General features: G+C 40.3%; 1 protein-coding gene and 1 long non-coding RNA gene across 2 annotated transcripts in view; one reads left to right on the forward strand and one right to left on the reverse strand.

Moving 5' to 3' along the window:
* Positions 1-1,257, reverse strand: part of LOC140196342 (uncharacterized) — a 42,395-nt gene extending 41,138 nt beyond the window's left edge. The window contains exon 1 of the long non-coding RNA XR_011885684.1: positions 396-1,257. This is a non-coding gene — a long non-coding RNA (uncharacterized lncRNA). The remainder of the gene's footprint in view (positions 1-395) is intronic.
* Positions 781-26,796, forward strand: tiparp (TCDD-inducible poly(ADP-ribose) polymerase). Its single transcript, XM_072255371.1, has 6 exons — positions 781-1,044; positions 1,769-2,705; positions 16,874-17,039; positions 18,113-18,300; positions 21,384-21,662; positions 25,029-26,796. Exons 2-6 carry the CDS (start codon positions 1,795-1,797, stop codon positions 25,474-25,476), a joined length of 1,992 nt encoding a protein of 663 aa, XP_072111472.1. The 5' UTR covers positions 781-1,044; positions 1,769-1,794; the 3' UTR covers positions 25,477-26,796.
* Positions 26,797-27,803: the final 1,007 nt, after the last annotated feature.

Consider the following 27,803-nt stretch of genomic DNA (forward strand, 5'->3'; position numbering starts at 1 on the left):
AAGTTTAAGGGGAACATGAAGGGTAACTTCTTCATTCAGATGGTCGTGAGAGTGTGGAATGAACTGATGGGCCGAAAGGCCTGTTTCAGTGTTGTACTTCCCCGATTCCATGTATTTGTCGACCTTGAAGGCAACAATACTGACGCACTTCTCCGTCTAACCGCTCCTTGTCCCTGCCTCGGTGACCGGCAGCAAAGGCAAACACAACACAAACTGACGCGTTATTTCAAGAAACCCAGTTTGTGTCGCGCGGTACCAATATTATTTCCATGACACATGAAGAAACATACTTTAATATAAAAAGTCATGCTGATTTATTTACCTCCGACCTACAGATGATAGTAGTTGCGGTGTGAGGGATATTAAAAGTTTCCTGTCACATAAACATGACTCACCAAAGTACTGAGGCAGACAGGCAAACAAAACCAACTTCCGACACTTTCACACCCGAGCTACTGTGGATGAAGCCATCTTCGATAAACAGTGGTAACATTTTATAATTTCAGTAAAAGCACCATTGTAAAAATGGGAACAATCTATTTTTATTGAGTCGGTTCTTTTATACGCTTTTATCTGCTTCAATTTCTTCCGAGACGTGTGAAGAAGAACCAGCTGGTTATCGGGTTTTGCAGTCCTGTCAGGAACGAGCCAACTTGGCGCAAAGCTAACAGGAGTCGGAGTGTAATGAACCACCTCTCACAGCCTGTCTGTTTCCTGGTTAGAGTTGGAGCTGTGGGTCCTCTGCACCGCTTGGCTTTGCCAGGCTCGGGAAGGCTCCGCCCAGTTGCTGGTGCAGCCTCCGAGTGACGAACTCGGGCACTACTTAAAAGGCCGGCCGAGCCGTGACAGGAGCTGATCTCTTCTTCCCTGCACTGCGTTCTGGCTCCAACCCGAACCGGGCTCCCTTCATAGCCGCCCGATGAGAGCGAGGCCCCTCACTCCGAGCACCCCTGTCCTCTCCAAGGCCCAAGCCATCGACATCGTGTGTCGCTGACCGACTGCAGCTCCGAACGGCAGGAGCTCGAGGCTAAACCCGTCCAAAAGGTAGGAGTACCCCCGCCCGGAACTGATTGCGACTGGGTTAACCTTGCCTCACCCTATCAAAGGGGTAAATCTCCTCACAACCATACCCCCAACTCCTACCAGCTGTGCCAACCGTAAGGGGCAAATATTCAGCTTCCAACCCACCCCGTGGTGGTGGTGGGGGGCGAAAGGACACAGCTGCCTGCAGGGGTTTGGAGGGGGTGAGAGGACACGGTACTCTCTCACAACGCTCATCGGTTCTAAACAATTTATTTTCATGATCACATCCGCCCCCCCGCCAACCCACCGCCCCTGTTAGAAATGGCTGTTGGTTGGACAGTGCCTCAGGTGAGCCGGGGGCTGCTTTGGGTTCAGACTCTCCCGGCAATATTTACTCTGCTGTCGGGGTGGCGATCCGTCGCCGCCGATCATAAGCCGGCAGCCGCAGGAAAGTTTTGCGATGGGCTGAGCCATACTGGGCTGGTCTGCTCAGCCGCCTCGGTCACGACCCGCCCGCTTTCACGTAGCAGCTTGTTGGGAACATACATTCTGCACGTACGAGGTTTGGGATTAATTATCCGGAGCCATTGTGTGGGGAGCTCGGCTTGACGTGCCCGGGGAGGGGAGGGAACATCAGCATTAAGGGAGGAGATTCAAATCTTTCTGGGGGACGGATTTAAAGTGCACCAATTTAAAGGGTTGAGTAAGAAACTTCTTAAATGAGTCTGGATCTTGTTGTCAACAGGTCGGCGAGTTATCCCGGGTGCCAGCATGGAAAAGAGTTTGGCCGGCTCGGCAAGGGATGCGAACAGGGCGGCGGTGCTGCACTGCTCCAGGCCTCCAGCCTTTGCACCAGAGCCGGCTCCCACCAACAAAGTGCCGCTTCTCAACCTCAAGAAGAAACATGCCCAGAGGCAGTTGGAGGCGAGGAACCTCAGAGCTCTAGGATTGATCCTCACCAGTTTGCTGCGATCGGACAAATTAAGCGACGGGGTTTTTCTTTCCCGGAGCTGTGAAGAAAATCGGACCAGTTTATTTGAACCTTTGAAAAATGACTCAGAGACTCAGGCATGCTCTAATTCTGCAAATGGTGTTTCCACACGAATTCCGTCAGCAGGGAGCATTGAGCAGATGCGGCAACCGCCAGTGGTGCAGCACGGTGCCCAAGAGCCTGGGGGCCCCGCCGATCACTCTTTCGCCACCGAGGCATCTGCAATGATCCCCACTGCTGCAAACTTGCCATTCCAGATCTCGACACATTCCACTCAAGATGTTGTCACCACAGAGTGCTTCGACATTACGGGCCAGCCTCACGTCAATAGCTTGTATCAAAGCCCCTTGTGTCCCGATTTGCCTAACCAGGTTAAGGCCGAAAAAGATTTTAAAACTGGTATTTTTCAGGATAAGAGCGAGGAGGCGTCAATCGACCTAGTCTTTGATCTTTTGACCCAGTTACAGTATCACACTCATCAGGACGATGGAATAGAAATATGTGAAGAATTTTTGCAGGGAATTTGTGCTTATGGAAATGACTGTCCAAAACATCACACCGTGCTGCCTTATCAATGGCAGCTGAAAAATATTATAACTCAGGCATGGCAGGCGGTGCCAGACGAGGCACAGGAACATTTGGAAAGGCTCTACTGCAATCCTGACAATGACCAAGTTAAGCTCCAATATCAGTAAGTAACAGAAGCAAGATACTTTTTATATCTTAAAACATTTTGGCAAGTTATCTTAATATTTTAATGCTGCTGTTTACCTTTAAATCAGCAATGAAAGTACTTCCATTGAGTTTGATCATTCTTGGGTGATGTTTTTGCAACCGTGTGAATGGAAACCTGTTTGGGTATAGGTGTATTATACTCTAATGCAGGCAAGGTGCTAGTGTGGATGTTAGATTTTCAATGCACAGAAGCTCAGTTCTTCTGTGATGTTGTTTCCATAGTGACTAGATGCAGATAGCAGCATACAATACTTAGCCAAAATAGTTGTAAACAAATCGGTGCTGCACATCACTTGCCTGGTTACCATACTATTTTGTTAATGCTATTAATCATTTGTGGTCAACTTTGCTTCAGTGAAAATCTATTTGGCAGCAAGAAATTGTTAGATCAGGTCCTCACTCACAGAAAGATTGAGTTTAAAAAAAACCTATAATAGTTACTGATTCTTGTTGATCACGAGTTTGTTGAACCTGCACTGGTGAATTTATCTGACTGAAATACGCGGTTCTGACATTTACCAATAATACACACACAAAATTCACATGTCATTCTAATATAAAAATGACTTCATGTGATGGTATGAAAAAAAGGCAGTGGTACATTCCACATTTAAAATTCTAGAATGTTATGTGCTAGCTGTCCTGCCCCAGGACATGCCATTCCTCTTCAAACCTTGTTTATAACTCACCTTGTTTGTAACTGGGTGTAATGACATTTGAGGACACTGACAAATACACATCATTGCATCATCCCTTCAAAGGGGGTCAAAGTGGAGTTTCGATTTCATCAAAACAGTCTTCCTTTGTGTTCTCACAGGTTGAGACATAACTGACCTGCTCTCGGGTTTCACTCAGTGTTGCTGCTGTTTGGTCATTAGAGGTGCACAGATAATCTGGACCCTTTTCTCCTTTTCCTTTTTTTCCTGCACTGTCACAAAGGTGTTCCACAGACAGTCTGTAATGCAGAACATGTGTAATTGCATGCATACAACATTTTTGAAACTTTGCTAATAGGTATTGATACTATGATCCACAGGCTATAGTTCCTGTAACATGGTGTGTATAGATGTTTACTGATGATAAAGCCTCTTTGATTAACAAGGGTAAATTGGCATTTTATGATGATCATTTTGTGATTGCAACATCAATACTGTAAATTTTTTAATGGCCCATTATGTTTCTTTTGAGTTGTAATTTAACAGCTGAAAAATTGAAAAAAATATTTGATTATTTTCAGTTTTCTCCTGCCATGAAGGAAAAGTGGAAGTGATCCAATCTAGACATTTGTTTATGGAGAAAATTACAAAGAATTTTTAAAAAATCAATAATAGATACAGTAAATTTCAGAATGGCTACGTCACAGGTTGGAAGTCCTCGTGCATTTACAAAAATTCTTCAGAGCTTCCGATGACGTACAAATTATTGATTCATTTCAATTAAAGATTAGTATCACCACTTTGCTTCTTTGGCAATTTTCATATGCTAATTAGGGAAGTCCTGCTGTGACCTGCACTGTAGGGAATGCTGTATTTATTCTGTTTGTACAATGTCAAGATTATTTTGTTCCAACAAAATGTTCTTAACTGACGTCAAATGAATTGGTTCATAGAGTTTGAAGTGCTTGATTTATTAATGAAAAAAATATTTTCTCTGAAGCTTGTCTTTGGAAAATTTAGTGGGTGAGGTAAAATATCAGAATCAGGTTTATTATCACCGGCATATGTCGTGAAATTTGCTAACTTAGCAGCAGCAGTTCAATGCAATACATTATATAGAAGAAAATACACAGTAAATCAATTATAGTATACATATATTGAATAGATTAAAAATCGTGCAAAAACAGAATTAATGTTTTTAAAAAAGTGAGGTAGTGTTCATGGGTTCAACGTCCATTTAGGAATCTTGTGGCAGAGGGGAAGAAGCTGTTCCTGAATCACTGACTGTGTGCCTTCAGGCTTCTGTACCTCCTACCTGATGGTAACAGTGAGAAAATGACATGCGTTGGGTGTTGAAGGTCCTTAATTATGGACGCTGCCTTTCTGAGACACTATTCCTTGAAGGTGTCCTGAGTACTTCATAGGCTAGTACCCAAGATAGAGCTGACTAGATTTACTACCCTCTGCTGCTTATTTTGGTCTTATTCAGCAGCTCCTGCCCCCCCCCCCACCCCTCCATACCAGACAGTGATGCAGCCTGTCAGAATGCTCTCCACAATACATCTCTAGAAGATTTTGAGTAGTTTTTTGTTGACATACCAAATCTCTTCAAACTCCTAATGAAGTATAGTCAGTGTTATGAACATTTTTCTAAAGGTAGAAACTATCAGGCACAGATGTCTATCTGATGCTAAAGAAAGTTGCAATCTGTTACTGGGGGGAAAAAAAAAACAGTATTTGTGTTGCTCCTGTTGGGTGTATAGACAAGAGACTATATTCAGTCTTTTTCTAGAAAAGAGCCAATAGAAAAAACAGTTATGCCAAATAAACATCTGATTAGTTTGGAAGAATGTTGATTTCTTCCATTAAATGTTTGCAAAATTGTATTACCTTAATATAAAATACTTGTCATAAGGAGAAATTGTAGTATGATCCTCTGTCTACTTCAGTTGCATGTATCCTCCCAATTAGAACACTAAGTTACTTCCTGTAACTTTGAGAGGCATCATAAAATATTTGGATATAGTTCTGAACTACTTCAAGCAAATCAGATGTGCTGTAAATATGGATTTTGTTCAATTTAATTGTATAGTTCAGGAGAATGTTAAAAATTGGTAAATGTGAAGGAAAGAAGTTAATTGCAATAAAACCTGTTTGCAAAATTCCTGAGCCATAGTTGCAATACTGACAATGATCATAAATACCCATTTGATTTCAACTATCAGGCAATTTTTAAAGTACTTTGCATAATTTAAGGACATTCAAAAATTAGGAGGGAAAGAGCAGTTAGAAGATTCACTGATTTTTTTTTTAAGTCACACCATGATTAGCCAATGCACATCCAGTGGCAACGACATAAGTTTCCAGGGATAACACAAAACCTACAACCGATGGTGTAAAGTATGAAATATTATTCTTCAATGCTTTATCAATCAAAGGAGACCGTGTTGATCAGACTGCCAATACCTGTAGTTCCTTTATAGGTTTTGTTCTTTGTCATTCTAGGAACTGATTTGGCTCTTTGGGGAGTATGCGGAGGCAGCACTCTCTGTTTCAGCCAGCAGCAGTTGATGTTCTTTTCTCTGATATATTTGAAAAGTGGAAGCTAGTATCAAACTTTGACTTGACATAACTAGATTGCAGGCATACTGGTCAATCTCAGTGTATGAATTGAGCCTCAAACTTTAGAAGCAAAATGCTGATGATGAATTCTGGAAGTACTCAGCAGAGTCAGTACATGAAGAAATGGGCTAATATGGCAAATGCACAAAATACTGGAGGAGCTCAGCAGGTCAGATGGCATCCATGGAAATGAATAAGAAGTCAACATTTTGGGCTGAGACCCTTCAGGACTTGAAAGGAAGGAGAAAGATGCCAGAATTAAAAAGGGTGGGGGGTGAAGGGGGAAGTGGATGGCATGAAGCCAGGGGGATGAGAAAAGATAAAGGGCTGGAGAGGAAGGAATCTGATTGTGGAGAGTGGACCATAGGAGAAAGGGAAGGAGGAGCAGCAGGTGGAGGAGATAGGCTGGAATGGGGAGTCGAAGAAGAGATTTTTTTTTAACCAGATTGAGAAATCAATGTTCATGCCATCAGGTTGGCAGCTACCCAGACAGAATATAAGGTGTTGGTCTTCCATCATGAGAGTGGCCTCTCTTGGCAAAAGAAGGCCATGGACTGACACGTTGGAACAGGAATGGGAAAGGAATTGAAATGGTTGGCCATCAGAAAATTCCACTTTTGGCAGGTGGAACAGAGGTTCTCGACAAAGCAGTCCTTCACTTTATGATGAATTGCTCCACTGTAGAGGAGGTCACTTCAGGAGCACTAGATACAATAGATGACCCTAACAGATTTGCAGGTGAAGTGCTGCCTAGCCTGGAAGGACTGTTTGGGACCTTGAATGGAGGTGAGAGGAGGTGAATGGGCAGGTGTAGCACTTCGATGTTTACAGGGTTTAAGTGCCAGGAGGGAGATTAGTGGGGAGGGACGAATGGACAAGGGAATCATGAAGTGGTTCCTGTGGAAAGTGGAGAGAGGGAGGAAGATGATGATGCGTTTGGTAGGATTCCTTCGGAGATGGTGGAAATTTGTAAAGAACGATGTGTTGGATACGAAGGCTCATGGGTGGTAAATTAGAATATTTAATCCAGTAGACTGTAAAATGTTAATCAAAATATGAAGTGCAATTCCCTAACCTTTCTGTTGTAACAGTGTCGGAAACCTAAGAGCAGGATGACAGGAGGTTTTAGAAAAGCTTTAGAACTTTATAAACATGATCAGCATACCTGTCTTAATCTCTGACACTGCTGAATTGTAGATGGTATTAAATACACAGGTTAATGGGTGCTTCACCTGGAAAAAATTGTTCAGGACTCTAGGGAGCAGAAAGGGAATAAAGTATCACATTCTTTCTTTGTATAGGAAGGTGCTGCCAGGGTAACTGGAGTGTGGAGCTAAATATCACACTGTATAGATTGTATCCAATTCATGGAGCTTAATTCTTCCAATCTTTATCACAAGCAATTAAAAAAAATTCAATATATAGACGAGAATTAAAGGGGATATGAGGAGGAGCATCATTCAGAGGGCGGAACCAGAAATGCACTTCCTGAGTGTGTAGTGGCAGCAGTTACTTTAACAACATTTAGGTAATATCTTGACAAGTACTGTAATCACCAAGTCATTGAAGAATACAGACCAAATGCTTGTAAGTAGAGACGGCTACTAGATGGTTGGTATAGATGTGGTGGGGAGAGGGGTGTTTGTAGGAGGTGAAGCCTACTTCAATACTGTGTTACGAGAACTAGGGGACATAGCTTCAAGATTTGGGAGAGTAGATTTAGGACTGGGATGAGGAGCTGCTTTTCCCAGAGAGTGGTGAATTTGTAGACTTCTCCGCCCAATGAAGCAGTGGAGGCTACCTCAGTAAATGTATTTAAGACAAGGTTAGATAGATATTTGCATAGTAGGGAAATTAAGGGTTGTGGGGAAAAGGCAGGTAGATGGAGATGAGTCCATGGGCAGATCAGTCATGATCTTATTGAATGGTGGAGCAGACTCGATGGGCCAGATGGCCTACTCAGCTCCTATTTCTTGTGTTCTTATGAGTCCGGTGATTCAAATGCTGGTATTGGGCTAGAGCCTGCCATCTTCTGTCCTAATGATAGGATGAAGTCCCACACAACTTGGAACAATGTTTCTATGACAACATCCTCCTGTGAAGGAGCTCTTTTGTGACCCACGTTTGCTGTAAAAGAGTATCTTATTAATCCCAGTATATTGATAGATCCTCCAATATTATTTTCTGATTCAAGGTCTGTTTTGTGGAGCAGCATGAAATGTGCTTGCACTTCTTTGTCAATGTTAACTGGGGGAGCTCTGATTCAGTCTTGAGGAAGAGGATGGGTCAGTAGCATCCTCACAGAGACATATTAAGGATCTAAATATCCTTCTGTGTGGGTCTTTATGACAGAAAGGCTACGGACAACAATCTCCCAAACCTTGCCTCCACCTCAGAGGTGTTGGACAATAACAAGCCGGAATGTCTGGATCTGCTACTGATCCTGAAGGAGCTGACTTGACTCCATTTGTTCCCTTGACATAAATAAAATCTCCAGAAGTGATGACTTGTATTTGGTTCTGTGGGATTGAATGGGCACCGACCTGCTGTAAGTGTATAACGCAATGTTTCTGATAGTTGGCATGTTAGTCTCCGTGAGGAAGGGCATCATTACTCTCATGAACAAGCAGAAGGGGAAGAGGGAGGACATCAGGAATTGGAGACCTGTTTCATTGTTGAATGTGGTCTATGCCATCCTGTCCAAGGCCATTGCCAATGAGGGCAAGTTTGTTTGAAGTCAGGTGTTCCACCCAGATTAAACCCGTGCTGTACCAGACAGGAAAATCTCTTGATAGTTTTGTGTTCCTCAGGGATAGCATGTCCTACATGCAGGACAGAGGGGTGGATGCATGTCAAATCAGCTTGGGGAAAAAGGGAGGCCAGCAACAGGATGTCACACTTGTACATAATCAGATATTGAATCCAACTGCTCTACCCATATATTAGTAGTGTAGCCCAAATTGATAGGTGCAGGTCCCCCCCTCCCAATCAAACCTGGAGTCTTAACAGTGGTATCCCCTCTGCTGGCTTATTGGTGTGCTATGTAGAATCCTTTACCTAAATCCATTAGGAACAAGAGGGGCATTGGAGGCACCAAAATCAAAACATCCCTGTATGTGGACAATGTTGCCATGTTCTGCTTGGATCCACAGTCAGCTTGCAGTTTGATTAGCATCTGCATCCAGTTTATTGGGATGGGGGGGAGCGGGGTCGGGCAGAGTCAGCTACAAAAAGAGTGGGACCATGTCCCATATTATCCAATGTCGCCTTTCCCCTTCAGTGATGGGAAGGGAAAACAAAAACTGGGTCTGTGAAAATGGCCTCCTTCATCAGTAATTGAGTGAACTTGGTTACCAGGTGCAATGTGTTCTCAGGGCTACTGTATTTGGCGCAGCTGAGATTTGTTCCTCACTCTTCAGCTGTGGTAGAGATAGTTAGTCATAGTCATACTTTATTGATCCCGAGGGAAATTGGTTTTCGTTACAGTTGCACCATAAATAATTAGATAGTAATAAAACCATAAATAATTAAATAGTAATATTTAAATTATGCCAGGAAATAAGTCCAGGACCAGCCTATTGGCTCAGGGTGTCTGACCCTCCAAGGGAGGAGTTGTAAAGTTTGATGGCCACAGGCAGGAATGACTTCCTATGACGCTCAGTGTTGCATCTCGGTGGAATGAGTCTCTGGCTGAATGTTCTCCTGTGCCCAACCAGTACATTATGTAGTGGATGGGAGACATTGTCCAAGATGGCATGCAACTTGGACAGCATCCTCTTTTCAGACACCACCGTCAGAGAGTCCAGTTCCATCCCCACAACATCACTGGCCTTACGAATGACTTTGTTGATTCTGTTGGTGTCTGCTACCCTCAGCCTGCTGCCCCAGCACACAACAGCAAACATGATAGCACCGGCCACCACAGACTCCTAGAACATCCTCAGCATTGTCCGGCGGATGTTAAAGAACCTCAGTCTCCTCAGGAAATAGAGACGGCTCTGACCCTTCTTGTAGACAGCCTCAGTGTTCTTTGACCAGTCCAGTTTATTGTCAATTCGTATCCCCAGGTATTTGTAATCCTCCACCATGTCCACACTGACCCCCTGGATGACAGGGGTCACCGGTACCTTAGCTCTCCTCAGGTCTACTACCAGCTCCTTAGTTTTTTTTCACATTAAGCTGCAGATAATTCTGCTCACACCATGTGACAAAGTTTCCTACCATAGCCCTGTACTCAGCCTCATCTCCCTTGCTGATGCATCCAACTATGGCAGAGTCATCCGAAAACTTCTGAAGATGACAAGACTCTGTGCAGTAGTTGAAGTCCGAGGTGTAAATGGTGAAGAGAAAGGGAGACAGGACAGTCCCCTGTGGGGTCCTAGTGCTGCTGATCACTCTGTCGGACACACAGTGTTGCAAGCGCACGTACTGTGGTCTGCCAGTCAGGTAATCAAGAATCCATGATACCAGGAAAGCATCCACCTACATCACTCAGCTTCTCCCCCAGCAGAGCAGGGCGGATGGTGTTGAACGCACTGGAGAAGTCAAAAAACATGACCCTCACAGTGCTCGCTGGTTTGTCCAGGTGGGCGTAGACACTGTTCAGCATGGTTATCCACCTCTTTGCAGGTTGGATTTGACAAGAGTGAGGAGATTGATGCCAGGCTCCATGTTCTGGTTCATCCCTAGCATCCGCATAATGGAGGATTCCCTTATCAACAGTTTCCAGGTACATGCACCTCACGTTGCTGGAAGATCATCAACTTGAAGGGTGCTCTTTGGTCTACCCGAAAGTTGTTGGTCTTCCAACACAGCAAGATCTCTGAGAATGCTGCACACTTGGTACAGTCCAGGCTGAGTATGTTCTGAAGGATGCACTGAAACTTGAGACAAGGTTTGGTGGGGAAGAACCACCATCTAAACTCTACCACATGGAGGGACAGAACTGGGTGGGGAAACCCTGTGAACAATCAAAGGATGTATCACCCCGAGTGGCAATGGGGCTATGTTTATTTAATTTCTTTTAAGTGCATACGACTGGATCTATCAGCTATTATTGTATGAGATTTTGGTGCCATTTCTTCCTTGTATATGATTTTATCATAAATTGTATTTAACATTAAAAATCTTGGTGTTTCAATAGATATATTATACACTTTAAATTTGAAGTTCAGCTTTTGAAATTTTCTACGGCTGCGTTAGAGAAACGCTAGTGCATCTTTACATTGTGAAAGTGGCTGTTACGTGATGGTTATTTTACCAGCTTGACAATGTCACAATGGCTGTAGCACAGTTGTGTAAACAGGATTTGTTTGGTTAGAAACAGCTGACAGCACAGGCTCATTAAAGTTCCAATTGTTTCTCATAGGGACAGAAATAACCTTGAGACAAAATCAGCAAGAAGCAATAAACTGGTGAATTTAGACCTGCATTGATCTGTGAGGACTTTGAAAAGAGCCAGTTAAAAGTATATTATCAATTCCTGATTTGATTTGCATATGATTAGCACCATGTTGTCTTGAATTGTTTCTCTAATTTTGCTTGGGACTTTTCTCATTGATGTTTTAATTTATTAAGGCACTAGAGAGTGATTACCTTGGTATGGGGCATTGTCCATTATGTTACACAATTGAATATTCATTCACCTGTTTATTTATGGATTATTGTATATTGATGATATCACAAGACTTGCTTACCTGTACAACCTTTTTGGCTTTACTGAGACTGACTGGATGATGCTTAGAACAAGGTAATGATGATAATGTTCCCAAGCCCTCCAATAGTACTATTATTTCCCAGGCAATGAAGAAAACACTGGCAACACACATCAAAGTTGCTGGTGAACGCAGCAACTTCGATGTGTGTTGCTTGAATTTCCAGCATCTGCAGAATTCCTGTTGTTTGCAAAGAAAACACTGACTCAGTTCATCTTATCTCTTCATTGACGTGTTAGAGGCATCACTGCAACTTTCATCAAATTGGACGAATATTTATTTGACTCCCATGGATTACTGAATTCGTTGGTCATGCCAGAAAACAGATTTGAGTATTCAGTTACTGAGCTTGTTATGAAGTGTCATAAAGTGAATCAAATTCTCTCTACATTTTCTTTATAGTCAATATTCCTGCCTTTTCATACAAAGATTAAATTAAAAGTGCTAAGAAGTTGCAGTGAAAGTCACCAGTTCGGGGTTCTGCTTTCTCTCACAGTTCAGTCTGCTATCAGTTAATAGTGGACCATGTTTGCTGTATCTCTCAGACTATCTTTATTACAGAAGAGCAGAACATCATGACTAACTTAATGGTTGTTGATGACATAGCAAAGCTCAGAGTAGGTTTCTTGGATCTGATCATCCGACACCATTTCAGGATAAAGACTTTGTTTTTTGTGTGAACCAGACAAGATTTCTGTATTTGACTCCTTCAAACAATGAAGCATCAAATGTGGACCGATACAGTAATTGTTTTAGCATTTTGAAGAATTATTTAAAAACTAATACCACTCATTTGCCTTTAAGAAGAATGCAATATCAGTTTTGAAAATCTGTGGATGTCTGTGGTATGAAAGATATTACAAACTTTCAAGTCTTTACATGCACAAGTGAACTTTCACCCATTTCCATAATTGCAGTTAGAGGCGTTGTCCCTACTAGGGAGTGTTTGGTTAGGTGAAGTTTATGGAACAAACATGAATAACCTTGTATGAAAATTCTATTAAATCAATAATGTTGGTCAATAAGTGTACAATCTTTGCAATTTGTATGCTATTTTTCTTGACACTTGTTGAAAATAGATTTCTTTATAATGCTCACATTTGCTATGGTATTTTACATTTAAAATGTCCAGATAAAGCATCTTATTTTACTTTTTTAATGATTCTTTTAACTGAATTGTGTTGACTATTCTATCTGAAATGCTGATGGAAGTATTGTATTAACATCTTGACTTGTGGAGGGAAAAATTAGCTAGGTTTCCTGCTTATAATTACTTTGCTCCGGGATAGATGTGCTCTTTGTGCAATAGCTTGGATGAAAGCGGTGCTGTGTCTCATCAGCTATTTACTAATGTTATCAAATTCTGAAAGGCATGCTTAAATATTGTTGGAGCATTTAGCATTTTAATCTACGAAAAGAGAATAAAAACATATTTGGAAAGTATTCCAAGTATTGAGGGAAAGTGTTAGTTTTAAGTGGAATTGTATGGAGCTGCTTGTGTGACCCAGTTAGTGGAACAGTACACAAGTGCCAGCTCACTTTCTGGGTAACTTTGAATGGGCACCTGCTGAAAAATGAAGAGGTGATTAACGGGGGGGAAAAAAGAGTAACAGGGATTTTTTTTGAGGGGTGGGGAGGGAAAAAGGTTTTTGTTTAAGCATATCGTAATTACTAAAGTAATTTACTATGCCTCCCTTTTTTTTGTTGTTGAGTAGCAATGTCTATTGCCTGATCAAGGTCTTTAAATAATTTGTACTAAATCAATTTGCAGACATTCCACCCTGCAAAAACTCATTTCAGGGAGATAGCACCATCAATTTGCGGGAGACTTCTGGGAGAGGTGGGATGTCTGCAATAGAGTAGCTCCTTAGCAGCTGGCCAGCTGGTTTAAATAACGTTAGCTATGCTAATGAATGAATGACACCTGTTAAACTCACCTCAACACGTCTTTTACAGTCTTAACCCACCATGGGCAATAGAAAAGTCATTGTTGCAAACAGTGCAGCGAGCAACACTGTCATTATTTTGACCCCTATTAGACAGGGGTACACTTTAGTGTAGTCTGGGGTGACGTACGTTTTATTTTTTTTGGAACACTGCCATGGTTCGTTCATTCACTCTCTCTCGCTCTCTCTCTCGCGCTCTCTCTGTCGCTCGCGCACTCTCAAGCGCTCTCGCTTGCTTTCTCTCTTGCTCGCTTGGGGAGCCACTATTAATATGCGGGAGACTCCTGGAAGTTCCGGGAGAGGTGGGATGTCTTACTCTCTGTACAGACGAGGATGAAATAAACTGCAACCATCTTGGATCTTTCAATTAGCTGATAGGATGCAGATATCACTGGCAAGATTAGCCTTCAATGCCCATCCACAATTGCCTTTGAACTAAGTGGCTGGGTAAAAGTTTCAATATTTCTTTAGGCTGAGGTTATGTACATGCCAGACTGGATAAAGGTAGAAAATAGAGTTTAACTTGGGCAATCGGTCTCGGGGTTTGCTCAAAATTGATGGCCAGTGGTGATTCTTACTACTTTAACATTTTACTCATAGCTTTGGTAGCTTGTATAGTAATTTCTTTCTTAATAAGTGGCTTGATCGCACGTCCCCTGACTAATCACACAATAATGTTGTTATTCCAATGAAAAATAGTTTTATTGGCCTGATTTCTTGCCTGCAGTGAAGGGTGATAATCCTGTTCTATTGAACCAGAATGATTGGTCATCACAAAGTTCCAGTGTGGTATGAATGGCTTCCTCCAGACAAATGTGGTTGTGGTTATGACCCTCTTCAGAGGCCATATGCAGTAGGTTGACTCAGCAAGTTGGTTTTCAATCCACTAAGTCTAACTGATGTATTTTAGAACTAAATTTGGCACCTATTGCAGGTGAAAAGTAATAAGTGATCTATTCGCAGGCAGATTACCAGCAACAGCCTGTGAGAAAACCAAGAATCCTGCTTCAAAGACACGGAGAGTGCAATATATATTACGTGATGGGAAAGGGGGAAAAGTTTTTTGTTCCTTTTGCACAATCCTCCAACATAAATTTCACTTCAAGAGATTTCCTCTATAGCAACAGCAGTAGAATTGCAAGCTTGCATCCACATCTAGTTATCAATGAAATGCTGTTTAGGTAGAGTTTTGTTTTGGCCTAATTAAATCTGCCTTTTCAGTTTCAGTTTTCTGAACCCAAGATGAATTTGCATTAAGAATTGCAAGCAAATTTGTCTTCAAAAGGTCCATCGCTTTCTTGTATTTTCACATAGTGTGATCTCAGATCATCACTATTGACGGATTTTATCATCTGTTTAATGTTTGCACTACAGATGGTTGTGGGTTTTGCAAGTTATAGCTCACGCACTGGGGGGGGGGTAGTGGAATAGCTGGCTTGGTCAAACAATTGCACGCCTTTCATTTGATGTGCAGCTGTTTATAATTGCACTGAGGACGTCATATGATTTAATCATTCAAATTGTGTGTGTGTGTGTGTGTGTGTGTGTATAGTAGTCAAAGCATTCTAATACTGAAAGCTCACATCTGCAGTTCTAGCATAAGGAAGTTCAATTTCAATCATACAATTCACTTGTGAGTATTTCATTTGACATGTTCATAATTAAACTGCTCTTGGTCATCAATTTATGCAAGAATGTTTTTATTACTAAAGTTATTCTAACTTTAGAGAAAAAAATATTCTTTTCATTGTTGGGTTTCTTTGTGCAATCCAGTAATCATAAACAGTAAACAAATAATCAGAATCAGGTTTATTATCACCAGCATGTTACGTGAAATTTGTTAATGTAGCAGTAGTAGTTCAATGCAATACATAATATAGAAGAGAAAAATAATAAATAAAATAAAAAGTTAAATCAATTACAGTGTATGTATATTGAATAGATTAAAAAGACATGCAAAAAAACAAATACTGTATATTTTAAAAAGTGAGGTAGTGTCCAAAGGTCCAAAGTCCATTTAGGAATCGAATGGCAGAGGGGAAGAACCTGTTCCTGAATCATTGAGTGTGTGCCTTCAGGCTTCTGTACCTCTTTCCTGATGGTAACAGTGAGAAAAGGGCATGCCCTGGGTGCTGGAGGTCCTTAATAATGGATGCTGCCTTTCTGAGACACCGTTCCTGAAGATGTCCTGGGTACTTTGTGGGCTAGTACCCAAGATGGAGCTGACTAGATTTACAGCCTTCTGCAGCTTCCTTAGACCCTGTTCAGTAGCCCCCACCCCCATACCAGACAGCAATGCAGCCTGTCAGAATACTCTCCACGGTCCATCTATAGAAGTTTTTGAGTGTATTTGTTGACATGCCAAATCTTTTCAAACTCCTAATAAAGTATAGGCACTGTCTTGCCTTCTTTATAACTACATCGATATGTTGGGACCAGGGTATATCCTCAGATCTTGACACCCAGGAACTTGAAACTGCTCACTCCCTCCACTTCTGATCCTTCTGAGGATTAGTATGTGTTCCTTTGTCTTACCCTTCCTGAAGTCTACAATCAGCTCTTTAGTCTTGCTGATGTTGAATGCCAGGTTGTTGCTGCAACACCACTCCACTAGTTGGCATATCTCACTCCTGTAAACCCTCCTGTCACCACTTGGGATTCTACCAACAATGGTTGTATTGTCAGCAAATTTATAGATGGTATTTGAGCTATACCTAGCCATATGGTCATGTGTATATAGAGAGTAAAGCAGTGGGCTAAGCACACCCCTGAGGTGTACTAGTGTTGATTGTCAGCGAGGAGGATATGTTATCACCAGTCCGCAGAGATTGTGGTCTTCCAGTTAGGAAGTCGAGGATCCAATTGCAGAGGAGGTACAGAGGCCCAGGTTCTGCAACTTCTCAATCAGGATTGTGGGAATGATAATATTAAATGCTGAGGTATAGTCGATGAACAGCATCCTGACATGGGTATTTGTGTTGTCCAGGTGGTCTAAAGCTGTGGAAAGCCATTGAGATTGCGTCTGCCGTTGACCTATCATATGTCAAGCTTTGGATGAGGATCACTGTACTGAAAAATATTGCTTTGCAAAGTTTCATTAAGATTTCTGATTTAATTGTTAATTTTTAATCGTTGAATATTATATAAATAACTCAGGTGGTAATTTGTATTTTCTTGTTTTCTTAGGGGGCGTGTCTTCTCACTGGACTTTAACTTAATGACAGTCTATGATGTAGAATTTAACCACGTGAGGAGACTGTCTACTGCCTCTGTAGCACGTTCTGGCTCACAATTTCACACTGTTTGGAAATACTATTGCAGAGAACACTTTGGCTGGAGAGAATATTCTGAGGTAATGAAATGTTTGTCATGTTAGCTAACAGGTGAAATGTAGATTAAGATGAGCCCCAGATTCTTGAAAATTAGAAGTGTTGCATTATTCCTGTTCAAAGGTTCATTTATTGTCGATGTATGCCATATACAACTGCAACTCTTCTGCAGATAGCCATGAAACAAAGAAATGCCATGGAAGTCGGTTCAGAAAGAAACAACAAAACACACACATACACATACACACACACACATACATACACACACACATACACACACACATACACACACACATACACATACACACACACATACACACACACATACATACACACACACACACACACACACACACACACACACACACACACACACACACCCCAATCCCCCACCATGCTTTAAAAAAACGCAACAAGAACACCTCCCCCCTCCCCCCTCCCCCCTCCACGTCCCCTTCCTCCACATAAAGTACAATGAGAAAGAATGGCAAAAACACAGAATATAAAAACAATAAGGCTGGAGGAAAAAAGTCCATAGTCCAAAATCCACAAGCAGAATCCTTTCTAACATTCACCAGCATTATCAAAAGAGAGACTTCAGGCACAGCGTTAGGCCAGCCAGGCTTAACAAGTAGCATAGAAATGTATTGATTTTAGCACATCCTTCTTCACATTCTGTTCCATGTAGAAAATAAAGTGGTCCAAAGGCCATAGTATTTTTTATTTTTATCTTGCATTTGCCATTATTTAGATATATAACCCCAAGAACAGCATTTGTATTGTCAAGAACAGTTGTTCACAAATTATTAGTCGTTCAATCTTTTGAATTGAGTAAACTACAAACCTAAGCATAATTCAGTTAATGTTTGCAGGAAAACAAGTGAGGATGCAAGCTTTCATAGTTATTATCTACAAAGATTAAGTTGTAATAAAGGGGTCAACAAAAGGAAAGTTATTAGGACTTGTCAATCCAAATATGTGTTTGGAAAGTTCAATTGTTACATGAAAATGCTGCGCAGCTGGCAGATTATTTGTATCTCAATGTTAACATTTTTTGTCATTAAAATTTAAAACTATGTTGTTATGTTATTTCTAGGCAGTTGTTCGATGCATTGAGGAAGCCTCATCTCGAGGCATGAGTGAGATTTGTTTCGTAATGCAGCAAAATCGGTACATCCTGAATTTAATGGAGGGCTTTCAGCAAAATGCTGTCTTTGGCACTCGGCGACGAATCACCCGCCGACCCTTATTTCGCTCCCCTGTCTTGCTGATACCCTGTTTACAGTAAGTTGAGCATACTGTCCCATACTCCTGTGGAAATATTAGGTGATTAAATTTATTGATAAAATGTGGTATGTTGGAGAATATTTGACAGCTGAAAATTATTGATTTAGAACAAAACTTTTTGTGTTGCAATGAATCATCAGCCAATTAGTGAAATTTCATAGTACAATCAAGCACCTGTTAACTATGGTTTGCAAGTCTGTTGCCAAATGTAAAATCTGATTGAATAGTATTTACACAGAAATTAGCCCATCATTACAAAAACAGACACAATGGGCTAAATAACCTAATTCTGCTTCTTTGTCTTGTAGTTAAACACCATTGAAATTTCCAAAATATTTGACAAGGTCATAAGTATCTTTTAATACACACTTTTAATAGGTTTCAGTTAGGGAATGAACAGCAAACTTCTTTAAAAAGTGAATTGGCGGTTTTACCCTTTCGCCCTTTGGCTGGTAAATGATTCCATTCTACCACTGGATTTTCTCTGCATGTGTAACGTGCTTAAATATCAATCGATTATGCAGCTTTAAACTGCAAATACAATACAAACTAAGAAAATAAAAATAAAAAAAGAATGTTCAAAACAGTTCAGTTTTGTTGTCAGCTTTTAATTTGGGAGTAGGGAATCTACAGCTGGGGAAGGTAGTTTTTCGTACATATGCTTGTATCCTCCACATGGCCCAAGACAAACTAATTGCTCTGAAATGGATGCTGAGTGTAAAGGTGTCTTCTAGCAGTTATAATAGGCCTCTGTGAACACACCTGGAGAACAAATTTTGGGCCCCTTCTCTTAAAGAGGACATACTTAAAGTGTTGCACGTGTGGCAGATTTGCCATTTGAAGAAGATTGAGTAGACTTGGCATATATTCTCACGTTTAGAAGAATGTAAGGAAATTTCTCTAAAACTCTCAATTCTTATACAGTTCAACATGGGGAATTGAGTAGAGGAAAAAATGTGTACACACATGATGGTGAATTCTCTTTTGTAAAGGGTTATGGAGTTCGTTCAAAGCAGAGATTAATAGAAATCTGGACTTCAAGGGATGTGGCAGAGGTGGAAGACCACCCACAATCTTGAATGGGTGATCAGACTTGAAGTGGCAAATGGCCTACTTCTATATTTCCAATGTTGTGTTGCTTATATTCTATTTATTTAGAATGTAAACATGTTTCATGCTTACAAAGTGCCATCAGATGATGTATTGTTCTCCTTTCATCTCTGATATGAGGAAGTATTTGTAGACCCGATTTTTTTTTTTCCTTTGTTTTCTGCTCTGTTTATACCTCAGCTATTATTCCGTCATGACTGACTTCAGACAAAAAAATACCTGTCTTGTGATTTTTATAAATAAGTGAGATTCCTCACTTTTTGATTGCTCTGAAATGTTTGAGGATTGTTGAAATGTAACATCTGACCTTTCATTGGCATGCAGAGCTGAACCATATTAAGATGTAACCATACAGAGATGTAAGCATACAAGTTATACTGGTCTAAATGACATTCTGGAATGGCAATTTGCAGAATTCCATTAATTGTACAACAGTGGCTAATTGGTAATGTGATCTGCCAAAACTGTGTTGTCAGCCATGGTGAATCAATAGGCAGATATGCCTGTGGGTTTGTAAGGGCTGGGTGGAGGGGAGAGCAAATAAGCAGTTTTGTGTGCTGCTGTCTCTAGGACATCGTAGATCACTGGGTAACTTTCTTATCTCTGAGCCAGAGAGTTGTGGTAGCATTCTTTAGATGCCCGAGCACTTTTGAATACAGTACTGTAGGAAACACTGGCAAGATGTTGAACTGAGGTTTTGCCTTCCATGTGAGGTGCATATGGCTTAGAGATACAGTATCTTTTGGGTGCATGCCCAATAATTGTCATTTAACCAGCACCACTTAAAGCAGATAATCCAGTCACTGTCATATTACTACTTATAGGTCATGTGTGCAAATTTCCTGCCATGTTTTCTGGATTAGTGTTGACTACATCAAAAGTAATTCATCAGCTGTAAAGCACTTTGGGACTTGCTGAAATCATGAAGACTTACAGAAAAGCAGTTCTTTGCGGTCTAAGATAAAGGAAGAAAATTTGTTTTTAATCAGCTAGAGTTTCAGCACAGCCTGTCCTCGTGCACGTGCTAACCAGTAAGGACTTCTTTTGCTCACAGATACCAGCCTTGTATGCGTTCACCTTCTGCAGGATGATGGTTTTTGTGGAGGAATTGTCCCCTTTTGTTTCGCCTTAGGATTGCAGCAATAGTGAATAGAGAGGATTTCAACATGGAGTTCAAAAGGAAACAATTCCAAGTTTCAGATCCTATGCAGTGGTAGTGAGACAGATTGTTTAATAAGTCCGGAGAGTTTAAAGCAAGGTTAGCATTCAAATGTTATAGTTTGTACATCAGTCACATCAGCATAACCTTTGCACATGGTTTATAAGCCTGTAAGATTAGAGATTTTGTAGCATGTGAATCAGTTCATTATACTTTCATTATTTGCTTCTTGGTTTGAAACAACCAAATTAGCTGGGATAAAGTCTGTCACTATAAAGGGCAGTACTTAGTAGCCTCAAAACCATTTTTATTTGTATAATGCTTTATTGTAACAACAGAATGTTGGGAATGCTCAGCAGATCAGGGAGCTTCTGTGAAACAAGAGAATTGTGTTTCAGGACTTCAATACACTGAATGTTTTCAGCATATTTTTTATTCAAAATTCTGACATCTGCCTTGCTTAGCTTTTTTGGCTCCTGCTGAATATATCAGAGCTTCGTATCAATTCCCCTTTGAAGGATGGTGAATATAAATAAAACAAATGGAAGAATAATTCTGCATTCGGTATTTCATAAACTGAAATGAAATGAATCACTATCTAGCCTAAGCTTCATTATTTCCATAAGGTAGAAATTGATAAATGTTATAAAGAAACAGAAGTCCTTTCAGGCTGTTCTAAGGAATCCCATGAGCCACCAAAACTAGAAGATATTGGTCTCTGTTTTGTCACTACCACACAGTATTCATGTGTTGCTATAGCAAGTTCAAGGATTTTGCTATATTTAATGTTTTGTTTTTTTTTTTATCGTAGAACTTTAGGTGGCACAACAGGCACTCTTGCAAAGTTACCAGAAGGATCCATTTCTCCGCATATTGACTTTCCTGCTGTGACTCCCTTTCCAAAAGTCTATCCTGAAACTTGGATTTCAATGGAACTATTAGAGGATTTCATTCAAGTGCCGGTTTCTATAGAAGACAAAAGCTACAGAACTGTGTATAATCTTTTCCACAAAACGATACCTGAAACTAAATTTAAGATTTTGAATATACTAAGAGTACAAAATCCATATCTTTGGGAGAAGTATAAAAGGTAAAGTATTGAATTATGCTATCAAATATTTGAAAGGAATTATTGTATTCTGATATTTAAATTTAACTCTGAATTGTAAATGCTAACTATATTTAGTGTGAAGAGATCATAGCTATAGTGCATGTCACCTAGGTTATTTCAGAGCTGGTCTGTTTCTGCAACTGGTATTGTGAATCAGAGGCATACAGGTACCAAAGGACAAAGTGTGTGTGTGTGTATATATATATATATATATATATATATATATATATATAATACACACACATACTAAAGGTGAAACAATGAATCTAAATTATGAATTGGATAGTTGAAAGTAAAATCTGTCTTGCAAAAATTGTTAGTAAAATGCATTGCCCATAAATATGTGGGTTGCTAATCTTAATGGTAACTTGAAAATGTAGTTTTTTATCATTAGTTATTGAGTGACTCAGCATATCAGTTCTTTAGAATGCAATACTTTGTTTACTGCAATATTTGCTGTGTATTACAGTGTTTGTATGCTCACTATTAAGAGTTGATGCATCCTGAGATAAAAGATTAGCCTTGTTTGTCACATGTACATTGAAAAATACAGTGAAATGTGTTTGCTTTAACGACTAACACTTTCTGAGGATGTGCTGGTAGAAGCTTGCAAGCGTTGCCATGCTTCATGCGGCAACATTATGCTCACAACTTGTTAACCCTTATTAACCCGTATATCACAAACAAAAGAAAATCTGCAGGTGCTGGAAATCCAAGCAACACAAAATCCTGGAGGAACTCAGCAGGCCGGGCAGCATCTAAGGAAAAGGGTACAGTCCTCCCACCCATCTTTTAACTCTACTCCTTTTTTTTTCTCTCCAGTCCTGCTGAAGGGTCTCTGCCCAAAACATCAACTGTACTTTTTTTTTTCCATACATGTTGCCTGGCCTGCTGAGTTCTTCCAGCATTTTGTGTGTTAATCTGTATGACTTTGGAATGTTAGGGGGAGGGAACTAGAACATCTGGGAAAAACCCAAGTATCATGCGGAGAATGTACAAGCTTCTTACAGACAGCGGTGGGAATTAAACCTTGAATGCTGGTGCTGTGAAGCATTACGCTAGCCACTATCCCACCATGCTAGCCACAGTTATCCTAAAGTTAGACTTCCAATATAAAATGTAGAAGAACAAGTGATGCTGGAGTATTGGAGGACATTTTCACTGACATAATGCAGATGACAATTCGTTCTGTAGATAAATGGCTAGGGTATTATACTTTTGGATAAAATATCATGCAAGTGTAAAGCTGCTATTGCATTTTGGATGTCCAGTACAATCAAAGAAAATCAGAAATGTGGTGAATTACTTGCAATGCCCATTTACGCCCAGGAAACAAGTTGAAGCTCTAGTCCAGTGAGCCTACATGAGCATAATGTTACTATTGCAAACATGCATAATGGACTGGAACACATTGCTAGCATGCAATCTGTATAGATCAACTGGCTAGTTGCAATGAATATGACACACTGTTCTGGACTTCATATCTGTTAACTACAGCAGAGGTTGGCAGTGCACTGAAGGTTAGATCACAACAATCTGATCTCTTACTCTATCCTTGGACTCGCAACTTTGTGTACCTTTTCCCTTGGTTTTATGCCAGTCATGACTGGGAAATTTTGGACCAACTTTAATTTAATCTTATCATATTTGTTTATTTTTATTTCACTGTATTTGTGTAATTAACCACTGTTCAATTAATTTTAAGTTTGTTTTTTTTATTGTTGGCATGTGTCTTGACAATCAGCCATTTGGAAACAGTAAAAACATCTGACAACATGAATTGTCAGAAGGTCATCAGGTTACCCAAGGTTGAGGCCTCCCTTTCCACCCTCTGCACCCTCTTTGCCATTACAGTTTATTTTGTCTTGCAGTGATGCTGGCAGGACCATAAGATAGCTGGTTAGTGTGACCACAGGGTAGCCAGGGTCAACCACAGAGCATGGCCAAATCAAATACTATCCAGCCCATTGCAAAAATCTGCTTAGAAGCAGAAGAAGATTTGGCTCAGAAGCAATAAAATTTGTTGGGATAGCTGTCAGCCCATAGCACTATTGCTCATAAAACCAACCGAGAATCCTAAACAACAGTTTAGTCTCTAATGTTAACTCTAACATAAACAGGGACAAGCAGTACACTTCACAGACGAGAGGGGAAAAAGAAATTATTAAATGGGATAAATTTTGTATCATCTAGCCCAGAGTACTTTTGAAATAGTTAAGAGCTAGAAATGGTGATCTAGAAGATACAATACCTTTGTATTAAAATGTCAAATAGACACAGAAATGTATTTAGGTTATTGGAATTTGAGTTTTACAACTGGGGGCTAGACTGTAATGGATCGATATTTGTGCTACAATTGTACAGTGGTCCAGTGAAATCACAGCTGTAGTACCATGGAGGGTTCTGGGCATAGCACTTTAGGGCTAAATTATCTTTAGGGGAACACTACAAAGATGTATTAGAATAAACTTTGGACTCCAGGTATTGCGTTCCAACTTGTGATTATATTCCTTTGGACTTTTTTAAAAAAAAAAAAAAAAAAGGTTATGGGTGATTTTGATTCAGAATATTTCCGGGAAATTGATGGGGTCAGTGGATGGGGTTTTTGAATGCCTGAGAGTAGCAGATCTTCCTGCAACAGTGCTCTTAACATTCAGTGGCATGACATCTGAGTTCCCCACCATTGGTGTCCTGGGAGGTCACTAGAAATTTAATTGGATCAGCCACAAAAAACCGTGGCTACACAAACAGATAAGAGACTAAGCTTCCTGAGGCAAGTGACTCAGCTTCCAGTACATCAATGACACAAGTGGTGGAATACCATCTACTTGCCTGGCTGAGTGCAACGCCAATACAATTCAAGTAACTGGAGACCATCCACGACTAAGCATTTGAGTCATTTGGTCTTCCTTCTACCACCATAAACGTTCACTCTCTCCACCAGTGGTGCATAATAGTTGCAGGGGCTATCATTTACAAAATGCACTGCAGTTACTCTCCTCAAATACCTGCCACCACCTCATGCCCTTGGTGATTAAGAATGTGGATGAGGGCACCAGGGAGACAAACACCACCTTGGGTCGCCTCATTATCACACTCCGTCCTAATTTAGGAATTGTTCTAAAATTTTAGACCTTGTGCAAATAAAGGAAATCCCTCACCAGTGGCATTGTAGCATTATCTTCAGCAGCAGTTTCATAAAGTGGCCACAATCATTTTCTAAGCTAATTGGGGATAAGCAGGAAGTGCTGTCCTTGCTAGCTTTTCTCAATCAGAAAAATAATACATAAATAAAATTTGGGGGTTTAATAAGCCTTTTTTTCATTTTTCTATTTTCCATTATAGGAAAAAGGAGTACATGTCACGAAAGATGTCTGAAATGGATAAGATCCTAAATGAAAGACATCTATTCCATGGGACCTCCCAGGATGCAGTGGACGCAATCTGTAAACACAACTTTGATCCCAGAGTGTGTGGAAAACATGCCACTATGTTTGGACAAGGCAGTTATTTTGCAAGAAAGGCAAGCTATTCTCACAACTTTTCAAAGAAATCTCCAGAAGGTGTTCATTTTATGTTCTTAGCAAAAGTTCTTATTGGGAAGTACACGTTGGGCAAACCTACAATGCGGAGACCACCACCACAATCTCCTGCTGACCCTTCCAGTGATTTGTATGATTCCTGTGTGGATAACTATCTAGAACCTCAGATTTTTGTAATCTTTAATGATGATCAGAGCTTCCCTTACTTCATTATTCAATATGAGGAAGTTGGAAGTACAGTAAGTCTTTGATGAATAAAGACTGGAGATGCCACAGTGAACTGAACTTATGTACACACTATAGACTTGTATGTGTGAAAACTGAATTTACTGTTGACCTAAATGACTCACTAAATTGCCAGCTACTGTGAGACTTCTGCATTAGCAGTACCCTGACAAGTGTAAATAACTAAACTTTGCCTTGAACATTGTTCAACTGTTTTATGTGCCTCTTTGTGAATGTGTATTTATATAGAAAAAAGTTGCTCATTTTTAATTCTGAAGTATTTGAGAAAAATGTATACTTGACCTGAGTACAGTAGTTTATTTTTTAATTATCAGAAGCTAAAGTGTGAAAATTAAATGTTGACCATTTTTTTAAACCAAAAGTTTTTATGTTGAGATATTGATGGCGATTTCAGTAAAATGTAGCAACTGCCAGAGGTACAGAGGAAAAGGCAATGCATTATGCTTACCTTACTTGCAAGAGATAAGATCTGCCGCAACATTCATGTCATCTGCCACAGGAAAGGAAGCCCTTACCGTGAGAAAGGCCCACTTGATACTTTCTCAGAGCTGTGAATTGTGAAGTTTGGTTCTTTGGTCCTTTGGTCCAGTTTCTTCTCCTCCTCTTCCCCCCCCCCCACCAAAGAAACCAACATATAGCAGATGGGGACGCTTTACTAATGGCTAAAAATGGAAGTGTAGACATTGATTGTATTCTGCTTCATTTAGCAATCAAAGAAAAGAAAGTTTTAAACTGAACAGTCCCTTATTGAATTAATACCAAAATTGTTTTATAATTCTAACCTTAAAATTTTCTTTGGCTGTACATAGTAATAGAATAATGGTGTAGTTGTTCAAACCACAACATTAAGCTGCAATGTCAATGTGGGTCTGTTGGGTTTGATTGTAAAATGAATGGCAAGAACCTGAGTGTAAGACTCATTTGGCCCAACACTGAGAACCTGACCGTCCTTACTAGTATCCATGTTACGTAATTAACCTGATCTGAAGGAAAGTCTATTACAGTAACTGAAACAGGCCTGTCGGTCGGTCTCAAATGTCATTGGATTGCATTATGGAAGTAACTGTAAACACAAGCAAATCACATCTTTCTAGTTAACTTATTTAAGACACTGGCCTCTGGGAGTGGTGCACTTCCAAGCATAAATGCCAAGCTATTAGCAGACAAATCTTGAAGGAATTTGCTTGTTTCCAATTATTTTGTCTCATGGATTATTTCACTTTGAAACAATGCTGAATTTTGGAAGTTACAGTGCCATTGAGTAGCTGCTGCTTTTAATATAATAAAACAAATTGTGATCTGGCTAGACATGCCAGCACCATTTATGTGCACTGTCCTAGAATCATTTGACTGAACCTTTGAACCAGAGCTGATTAGGAAGCTTGAGCTAAAGGAACTGTTAGGAGATGGAGATCATAGTAAGATAGAATTCTCCCTGCAGTTTGAGAAGGAGAAACTAAAAACAAATGTAAAGGTAACTACAGAAGTATTAGAGAACAGCTGCCCAAAGTTGACTGGAAAGAGACTGATGTAAGAACAGCAGTGGATGAAGTTGCTGGGAGCAATTCAGAAAGTGTGAGATAGATTCATCACAAAGTAGTATCCTAAAGTAAGGATGAGGCAACTGGCTCATATGGGAAGTCAAAGACAGTGTAAAAGCAAAAGGGACAGCACATAATATAGCAAAGTGAGTGGGAGGCTTGTAAATGCCAGCTGAAGGCAACTTTTATTTTAAAAAAACACATGCTCAATAAGGAGAGAAAAGATGAACTATGTAGGTAAGCTAACCAATGTTTATTTTCAGATATAGAGTAAAAGAGGCAAGAGTGGACATCTGACTACTGGAAGTGACACTAGGGAGGTAGTAATGGGGGATAAAGAAATGGCCGGCAAAATGAAGTATTTCGTGTTTCTCTTTCCTATAGAAAATTTCAGCAGTGTCCCACAAAATCTAGAGTGTCGGAGAGCAAAAGGTGTTAACTTTCCATTGAAGCATAGAGAGGAGAATGAGCAGAAGCCATGCCAAGTAGGGCAGATGACAAATAAAAATAGTTGGTTGTATGCATTCAGTTTACTGGGAGAAGTTCTCCTATGTGACACTACTACAGCGTGGGGTGTTGTCTGTAAAGGGTCTCTGTATGTGGAATGCATAGGTTTTCTCTGGGTCCTCCAATTTCCTCCCCCCAGCCCAAAGATGTAACGGGTAGGTTAATTGGTCATTGGAAATTGTCCCATGATTAGATTAAGGTTAAACTGAGGTTGTTGGGGGTTGCCGGATGGTGTGGCTCAAAGGGTTGGAAGGGCCTCTTCTGTGCTGAAATTAAAATAAAAT

Source organism: Mobula birostris, chromosome 4 (assembly GCF_030028105.1).
Source record: "Mobula birostris isolate sMobBir1 chromosome 4, sMobBir1.hap1, whole genome shotgun sequence".
Taxonomy (NCBI): Eukaryota; Metazoa; Chordata; class Chondrichthyes; order Myliobatiformes; family Myliobatidae; genus Mobula; species Mobula birostris.

Bases quoted from the DNA above. Each gene is read 5' to 3' on its own strand.
- tiparp (XM_072255371.1), top strand. From the start codon at position 1,795: ATGGAAAAGAGTTTGGCCGGCTCGGCAAGGGATGCGAACAGGGCGGCG. The intron at 18,301-21,383 runs GTAAGTTGAGCA...TTTTTATCGTAG, and splicing joins TTGCTGATACCCTGTTTACA to AACTTTAGGTGGCACAACAG. The intron at 21,663-25,028 runs GTAAAGTATTGA...TTTCCATTATAG, and splicing joins CTTTGGGAGAAGTATAAAAG to GAAAAAGGAGTACATGTCAC.